This window comes from Postia placenta, assembly GCF_002117355.1.
Source record: "Postia placenta MAD-698-R-SB12 unplaced genomic scaffold POSPLAscaffold_20, whole genome shotgun sequence".
Lineage (NCBI taxonomy): Eukaryota > Fungi > Basidiomycota > Agaricomycetes > Polyporales > Adustoporiaceae > Rhodonia > Rhodonia placenta.
In genome coordinates, this window is record NW_020169851.1 from 545,767 (window position 1) to 554,457 (window position 8,691).

Genomic DNA, 8,691 nt, shown 5'->3' on the forward strand with positions numbered 1-8,691 from the left:
CCCCCCCCCGGCCTAGTCGCTATCATGAGTGCGGGAAGCATGTGTCTCGTCTATCGTACAAGGCAGCATCCCAGTGGATAATCATTTGCTTGATGTCGGAGCATCCCATTATCAAGATCAGCGAGCATGGGTGAAGGAGGGTTCAGGTACATTCTCCATACCACAGTGGGCGCCGAGCGCGCTACCAAAGGTGAGGTAACGCAAAGAAAAGAGCAGCACAATTCTTCAAGTGAAACAACATCATTCAAGTGCTAGAGGTCTGACTCCTGACGTCGATTTGTCTGTATATTTGGCAGAATCTATCAGTATCTGCCATGGCTACTCTGGCAGCGTGACGGTGTCCAGACAGCCAGCACCCGCATCAGCACAGCCAGCCCGTATAGACCTTGCCAGCTGCCCACCTACATAGCCGACAAAATCCCAGACCAGTAATGAGATCATGGTGTGACACAGCACTTCCCATCCTCTGAGCTGTCTAAGCAAGACCCTGAAGCCACATGTCAACTAACAGGGACCTGATTACCGCCTGACCCACAGGAGACGGTAGGATGGTATGTAGTCATGACTGACGGGGAATGGATCTCTGCAACCAGCGGAAGGTGGGTGGCAATGCAGCCTAAACCGGACAAACCCAAGCATGCCTGGGGGTCTCAGAAAAGGATATTACGGCAGCTACCTGTGGACACCACACAGGTGGCCGTGGGCCATCCTTGTCACCCCCGTCGTGAACCACGGTGAATATCATCAAGCAAACATCATTCCGCCAGTGCGCCTAGTGATAACCAATTCCGGAACAACACGGCGGACCATTAAGGGGGACGTTCAGTGACGTACACTGCACGCGTTCATACTGCGCCCAATAAGCTGGGATTGTAAGAGAAACCTTCCACCAGTGGTTTGTCTATGCCATGTTTGTTAGCCTTCGGAGAGCGTGTTGCAAGTACCGGTCTCACCCCTGGTTAGATGTAAGTGACGTATCCGACACACGTAGTGCTACACGTACATGAGGGTCCAAACGAGTCGCCCTTCTTGGCCGACCTGAACTTCTGCTTTATCGCCTCCTCGAACATCGGCTTTTCGAGCCCCGGAGCGCTCCACACTTGTAGTTTCACGTAGCTCGAGTCATCGATCCGATGAGTATACAAGACTGAAGCAAGATTGGCGTCTGCGTAGTGTCCGCCGTTGAATGTACCAAGGCGCCCCTGCGTGAGGTGCTTAATCCATTTGTTTCCAGCGCCGTAGTTCATCTTAGGATAGTCAGTGGTAGTGCCAGCGGCTTGCATGTTGTGGACGTCGTGAGAGTGCGACATCATTGCCCTCGATGCTGGGGGTGGTGAGAACGGGGTGGATCACGTTGTCCACGACGACGACGACGACGATGACGGTCACCCTCGGTCACCTAGGTCACAGCGCTTTATGGGCGCCTCATTGTAGGCGCCCATTCTAGAATGCCGGTAACTGACGGACGGTCCTCGGCCTTCTTCTGGCATTTCCTCCGTTTCTGCCGTTGTTGTGTCATGCCCTTTTCATTAAGTAGTGAACATCCCATACTTGTATTACAAGAACCGCGGACATAGTAAGGGGGATCAACAAACTTAGTCTGCAACACTATCACTGATTTTTGATTGACCGTGTCGTCACAACAAGCTTTGTACGACTTCCATCTCGTAAGATACTACTGTGTCTGGGAACGCTGTGAGTATCTCTGCCACATTTCGATTCATCAAGCCGCGCTGGCATCACGCAAGGAGACAGACTGGAACACAGGACATCGAACACAGGACATCGAACACACGACGGGTGTTCACCGAGTGGGTACCAATCTATATCGGTCGCGATTATGCAAAACCGTATCCTTACGGACCCTCCTTCTATTACTATTTGAGCTATAGGATGCACGGTTACGCCCCAACACAGGAATCCACACGACGACAAACGTCATTGCTCGCCATTGAATCTTTCCGTGACATCCGTTCTCGTCGGCTCTTACGACGCCCTACAGCGCTCGAGTCTCGCGGCTCTTGATTTATCTGAGCCTTCAAGCAAGGTCACACATTCGCAAAACCAAGAATTCATCTTGTCAGATGTGTCAGTACTTCGGCATTTGGGTCGATTGGTGGCGCTCGATTAGGCCTAGGCCTTCGGCGTATACTTCAATCTGCTTGAACGCCGTACAAATGAAGGGAAGCCGCTGCTCAGCTGGTTGTTCTTTGTGTACAAGATCACAGGCTCATATCTACGCCACTCTCTTCCTGCCAACTTCTATGCCAGAGTTCAGTTTGATGACAACGTGGACGTCTCACGCCTTAGCCGCCCAGGACAGCGCTAATTAACCTTTAGCACAAATCCTGTGTCGGAAGCGGAGAAATAACTCCGGAATATTGTACTGCGTCATAGCACGGAACTGTGCCCCTGACTCACCCAGCGGGGGTTTGTCCTCTTCCGGGCTGCAGACACAATCCAGTGATCATCAATGATGCTCTGCACCTAGCCGCCACAGCTGTAACTCTCCCTCTACCCTTGCGCGCTCGCCGCAGGCGCTCAGCATGAACTACACCCCGACAGGAGCCGCAGGCATTTCTGCCACATCTCGATCATAAGTTCATCGCTATCCCACTCAGATACAACTCATCGTCATCACGGTCGGACCGCTATCATGTTTAGTGACCTTTGTTGCGTCAACTCCTCGCTCGCCGGACTTCAAGTCCATCCGCCCAACATTGGCACCGCCCCCTCCGAGCAGCGTCCGTGGCAGTGATCTGCACCGCCCTGCCCAAGATCCGTCCCGCCAGCCAATCTGTGGCGCGAATCCGATCGTGGCCACAAGATTTATGGGCTACCGGCTGCACGACACGGTCAACGTACACGGGCCGTACGAAACTAATACTTCTCCCGCTCCAACCGATGCGCGCTGCTGCCGCCTTAGCACGATCTTGATGGCGCGCTCCCTTGGCCGGCGACCTGTCCGTGCCGTCCTTGGTATCGACACATCGGCAGCGGCTCGCGGCCTTAGCACTCAGGATCTCCGGTTGCTGGCGCGCAGGCCCCGCAATCATTACTATTCCCGCGCCCAGGGATTTTGCTTGTACTCCGACTCCGGATAGGCACGGCTTTCTAGACGATGACCGCGAAACGCCGTGGGACGGATGTATCGTCCCTCGCGACGCGGAGGCTTCCATCTCTTTCTGGACGGCGCTGAAGGCGCACGTCCGTATGCACTGTGCCGCACCCGGCTCGCATGATCCTACCGAGATATTGGCGGTACGTGACTGCGGAGCCGAGTGCTCCTGCGTTACAGGATCAGAGCGCGAGCCTATGCTTGAAACGCTCAGCTCGGCCGCGGGGACCAGTCTGACAGCTGTGCAGGTTTGGATGACTTGAACGCTCACCGGCGTTCGTGTCCGTACCAAGTATCGTTTCTGGGTATAAAATCAGCGGGAATGGGGGCAATGGATACTCATCCTCCACTCAGTGTCTCACCCAAACTCGCATTCGCATCCACCTGTTCTTCACCCTACTAAACATGCCCTCCGCTATTCCTATGCTGTATCTCCCCGATACAATGTCTGCATGGCCGTGGCAGAGAGCAATCAACCCCTATTTCAATGAGGTCAAGGCAGCGTCGAACTCCTGGTTCAAGAGCTTCAGAGCCTTTTCGCCTGCCTCGCAGAAGGCCTTCGACAAATGTGATTTTTGTACGCGCGATTCCTCTTGGTCATGTATGGCGTCAATATATTGAAGCTCATTGGCACAGGTCTCCTCGCTGCTCTTGCCTACCCACGAGCACGCAAAGGTCAGGCACCTACTTTGATAGTGTCGCGATGTATGTCTGATGTCGCGCGCCACAGAACACCTGCGCACCGGCTGCGATCTCATGAACCTGTTCTTTGTGATTGATGAGTACACCGACGTCGAGGATGCCAATGTCTGCCGCGACATGGTCGACATCGTGATCGATGCGCTGCGCCGCCCCCATGACCCCCGGCCAGAGGGAGAGGTCGTTCTCGGCGAGATCGCACGACAGTAAGTCAAATTCATTTTACCAAATGCTTTGGAGGTCACTCATGACCGTATAGGTTTTGGGCGAGAGCAATAGAGACAGCTAGCCCGACGTCGCAGCGCCGCTTCCTCGAGACCTTTATAGCCTACCTCGAATCTGTTGTTTTGCAAGCCGCAGACCGCGACTGCGACGCCGAGCACACGGTCCAAACGTACCTCGCACAACGACGGGATAACATTGGCTCATACCCTTCATATGCCGTCCTGGAACTCGCCCTCGATATCCCCGACGATGTATTCTACCATCCGGCTATGAATGAGCTCTCCCTATACGCTACAGAGATGCTCATCATCGATAATGTAAGTTGTCGACTTCTGTCTTGTATCTCGCAAGACATGAACATATGATTGTCTAGGACCTCGTATCATACAACCGCGAACAGGCGAGCGGGGACACGAACAACATTCTCTTCGTAATCATGCGCCAATTCAACTGCTCGCTCGACCACGCCATGGCGTGGGCAGCAGCCTACCATTCTCAGCTTGAGGCCAGATTCATGGACGCGTTCAAGCGGATGCCTTCATGGGGTCTCGAAATCGACTCACAGGTCGAAGAATACTGTCAAGGGATCGCGAATTGGCCACGAGGCAATGACTGCTGGAGCTTCGAAAGCGGGCGGTACTTTGGAGACAAGGGTCGCGAGGTGCAGAAGACGCGGTGTGTGCCTCTCCTGCCCAAAAAGGAGCGCGACACAAGCCTAAGGCAGCAGGACGTGGTGATCACATCTCTCTGAAGCCGATCATTGATATCCCCTTAATGGACTGTGCCTAATGTAAAGTGTAGTACAATCGCTCCAGGTCGTGCATACATATCGTAGATTAGCATATAGTATACCAGCCCTACTTAATGTCTTGGTTTTCGCCTTCCGCTTGGAATAGCAATAGTATAGCATAATGTAATTGTTCGCCGAGACAGTGGTAACAATATATGAATTTAGAAATCATTTAGCTCTCGACCACGGGCACTCTTGTCCTCTAGGTTTGGCATAGGAGTATATCACAAACTAATCTACACATAGTATCACTGTAATTGGGGCACCCTTAGCTTGATACGGTCAACGGAATGCTCAGCGAGCCGGTAGGATCTCTGAGTGTCACCTTGGACAGCCTGGGCTCGTCTCCCAGCAGGTGGCCGCACCATGTTCTGCAACTCGACACATGAGCGAACACAATTGACCCAACTAATAGCACTGATCTAATCTGATGATCTTATTAGCACGTGGACCATATAGTGAAGTGTTTTGTAGGGTAAATTGTGTTTGCTCGACATATACGATACTTTTGATGATACGATGCAGCGATCTGGCTGGAACTAAAGATACAATCTCTTTCAAAGATTTTGACCCGAGTTGAGCGTCAGCCACAATCCTTCAAACATCTCGAGGTTTCCTGTGCAGTTTCTCGTTTTCGAGAAGAAAAAAAGCCACAGCAAGGTCTCATGTACGATAACATCATTGCAGAGTCGCGATGAGACTCATCATACTGAAATTTCCTTCCATAGGAGTATCTAAGTCGGGACAGTGCCCCTGAGCATAGAGACTGTGAATCTTCAGTTCGGGTGGGCTTTCCCATGCATAACACGTGTCAGTTACGCGATTGCTCCGTCGTCCGCCGGCCAGGTTGACTTCAAAATGCAATGTGTGCCAATACATGCTATATGGTGCCAAAATTTCGACGCATCATTTCTATATATTTCCCTTACGGTATGTCATCATCTCATTACTACTCGTTCCAACTGTTTGTTCCGCGACATAAGTTGATTAGAACGGACAATTTAGGTGCCTAACAAGCACCGAGACGCGGAAAAATCCTTCCAGTCGCTTCTTCGGCGTGGAGCTGTCCGATCTGTAAGTATACAGATCCTCTTATCAACAAGGAGGGTAGCCTTAATCGGAAGTTTGAGCCCTTGGAGCACGTCAAACGACATAGGCTCCACATTGCGGCCCTGCGGCCCTGCTTCTGCTTACATATACACGTTATAGTCTTTGTTCTCTCATCAAGTGCCTCCAACATACCAACAACATGAATGCATCATTCGACCCCCAGACGGTTGCTGCTGTTGTAGCATTGGGACTTCTCTGCCGTTGGCTCCTCGCACTTTGGTACAACACTGTCAATCTCCCGCCGGGTCCGACGGGGCTTCCGTTTCTGGGAAATGTGCATCAAATTCCGCTGCAATACCCCCACAAGACGTTGTACGAATGGGGTCAGCGATATGGTGCGCTCAAAGGGCTCGTTGCTCAGGAGGAATAAGCTAATAGACATCTGCTCTGTGTAGGCGACATCATCCATGCGCGGTTATTTCGGAAACATGTGCTAGTCCTGGACTCTACAAAAGCTGCAGAAGACTTGTTGGATAAGAGAGCCGCCAAGTATTCTGACCGCCCGCATTTTACTCTACTTGTAGATTTGTGGGCACATACGTCAAGTCTATCCTATTTAAACCTAACGCATGCTCAAGGTTACAATGGAAGCCTCTCATGGTGTTCATGTCTCAAGGCGAAACATTCCGGCTTCATCGCAAATGGTATCAATCATTCCTCGAAAACAGACAGTCCCTCCGCACATATGAATCAATGCAACAATGTGAGGTGGACCGCCTTTTACTCGCCCTGCTCGAGAGCCCCGAAAACGTCGCATATCATTTGAAGCGGTGCGTGATACCCATGTACTGGAACTGTCAGACATTTCATCTTCACAACCTACAACTGAAGGTTTACGGGCTCGTTGATGCTTGAGATTGCATACGGGTATACAGAAACCTCGGAGAAGGACGCTTACATACGCCTGGCGTCAGAGACCATTACTCAGTCTCTGGAGGCCGGAAGCTTGGTCGCGAGCCTTGTCGACTTCATTCCTATACGTGAGGATATCCCCACAACTTTGTCATGATGAATAGTATACGATTGACTATTTCTGGCTCACTTAGTGTTATATCTTCCGCACTGGTTCCCAGGTGGGGGTTTCAAGTCAAATGCAATGAAGTTGCGCGGGCGTGTCTGGCAAATCATGGAGTCTCCCTTTCGATATGTCCAGCAAGCGATTGTATGTGGTCCACTCGATTTGTTGTGCTTGAGTGCTCATAAATAATGAAGACATGTAGCACTGCAAGGCCATCGTTTACATCGTTCATGATCGATCAGACCGCAAAGGAAGGGCAACTCACTGAGGAAGATGAGCTTAACATCAAAGGCGCTGCAATTTTGATGTACTCAGGTCAGCTAGATTCTTATGATGTCGATGACTCGCTGAATGGCAGGCTTGAATTAGGCGGAACTGATACTGTGAGATCGATCTGCCTTGTCTGCCGCTCGCCCTTTGACTTATCGGCCACCTCAGACGAACACTGCCCTCTTGACTCTTGTACTCACTGTTGCCCTCCACTCTGATGTTTTACGCAAAGCTCAGGCAGAAATTGACGAAAAGATTGGACCGAGCAGGTTGCCAACGCTGGAAGATAGGGCATCATTACCTTACGTCGAGTGTATTGTCAAGGAGGCATATCGGTGGGCTGCTATTCACATCCCACATGATTCATTGACTGAACAGTGTTCGTAAGCTGGAATCCGGTTTTACCTGCTGGTAGGTTTGTATACACAATGCCGCCTGAGGCTAACGTAATTGATCGTTCTCGCTAGGCATCCCACACCAACTGAGGGAGGATGATGAATATCGTGGCTATCACATTCCACGAGGGTCGATGGTCATCTTGAATATCTGGCAAGTTTACAAATTTTTACATGAGATGTAGTGCAGACGGCTGATCCCATCATAGGGCAATGACGCGGGATTCTGCAACCTATCCTGATTCGGACTCGTTCTTGCCCGAGTGTCACAGTTTCCCTAATTTTACCTAATTTTTCTGCTATTTCTGCGGACATATCAAAGGGTATAGGGACTTATCGATACTTATCCGTCCGCATATGGGTACAGCTGCATATCTAAGGGGTTATCCGCTTAAATAAGCGACACATGATCTTGTTCTGGACACATCAGGCTGGACTCTGATGCCGGACCTTTTCTAGATAGAAACCAGGCTCCTTCTGGACCATGACATCATTCTGACATCATAGGTAGCAGCTAGGCTCAGGCACTAGGCCATAGGCCGGTCAATTCTGGACCTGTCACGAGTTGGTACGGCGCCTAGCCGTTTTTTAATTTTTCCTTTTTGCGGGCTCGAACCCGCAACCTCTGTACTACCTGCCTGATATGGACACGTCGTTATCTACTGTACGATTAGATTAGATAGGACGGCAGTGCACGGCACAGCTCGGGCCCCGCTGACGCAGCCGTTCTGACTCACCGGCCCCCGGGGCCGCGTCGGCATGCTGCGCACAGACCAGCTGCGCACGGACCAACGCGCACAGCCCGCCCTAAATCTTCCCATGTATATAAACCAGCCTCTGCTGCCCTAGGGACCTCAGTTTCGACCTCTTGTCCCTAGGTCAGTAAGCTCTCCTGTACTTACTTCTTTTACTTACTAACTAATACATTCTTGTCCCTAGCCTTAGGTTTGAGCCTAGCTCACCATCGCTTCGGTAAGATAAGTCGAACGCCCCCAGCATTTTGGTTTTCCCCTGTCGCTCGACCCTAAGTCGCGACATTAGGTCGAAACTCCCCAACGCTGCCGGC

The 8,691-nt window shown here is 51.4% G+C and overlaps 4 protein-coding genes across 4 annotated transcripts in view; 3 read left to right on the plus strand and 1 right to left on the minus strand.

The window, feature by feature from the left end:
- The window catches only part of POSPLADRAFT_1186298 (glycoside hydrolase family 38 protein), a gene marked incomplete at its 5' end in the record, with an annotated part of 6,630 nt that extends 5,347 nt beyond the window's left edge, over nucleotides 1-1,283 (minus strand). Inside the window, 2 exons of the mRNA XM_024489214.1 lie at nucleotides 835-901; nucleotides 984-1,283. Coding sequence (XP_024333798.1) covers nucleotides 835-901; nucleotides 984-1,283 — 367 coding nt within the window. The remainder of the gene's footprint in view (nucleotides 1-834; nucleotides 902-983) is intronic.
- Nucleotides 1,284-2,386: 1,103 nt separating this feature from the next.
- POSPLADRAFT_1067997 (hypothetical protein) lies at nucleotides 2,387-3,167 on the plus strand. Its single transcript, XM_024482256.1, has one exon. It carries the CDS (start codon nucleotides 2,832-2,834, stop codon nucleotides 3,102-3,104), a length of 273 nt encoding a protein of 90 aa, XP_024333799.1. The 5' UTR covers nucleotides 2,387-2,831; the 3' UTR covers nucleotides 3,105-3,167.
- Nucleotides 3,168-3,541: 374 nt separating this feature from the next.
- On the plus strand, nucleotides 3,542-4,997 carry POSPLADRAFT_1186299 (hypothetical protein; the record flags this gene model as incomplete). Its single annotated transcript, XM_024489215.1, has 5 exons — nucleotides 3,542-3,695; nucleotides 3,755-3,793; nucleotides 3,849-4,023; nucleotides 4,077-4,359; nucleotides 4,416-4,997. 5 exons carry the CDS (start codon nucleotides 3,542-3,544, stop codon nucleotides 4,791-4,793), a joined length of 1,029 nt encoding a protein of 342 aa, XP_024333800.1. The 3' UTR covers nucleotides 4,794-4,997.
- Nucleotides 4,998-6,081: 1,084 nt separating this feature from the next.
- POSPLADRAFT_1062153 (hypothetical protein) lies at nucleotides 6,082-7,867 on the plus strand (the record flags this gene model as incomplete). Its single annotated transcript, XM_024481483.1, has 10 exons — nucleotides 6,082-6,277; nucleotides 6,338-6,470; nucleotides 6,521-6,712; nucleotides 6,774-6,922; nucleotides 6,989-7,104; nucleotides 7,155-7,343; nucleotides 7,399-7,565; nucleotides 7,619-7,641; nucleotides 7,698-7,783; nucleotides 7,835-7,867. 10 exons carry the CDS (start codon nucleotides 6,082-6,084, stop codon nucleotides 7,865-7,867), a joined length of 1,284 nt encoding a protein of 427 aa, XP_024333801.1.
- Between the last annotated feature and the right edge of the window lie 824 nt (nucleotides 7,868-8,691).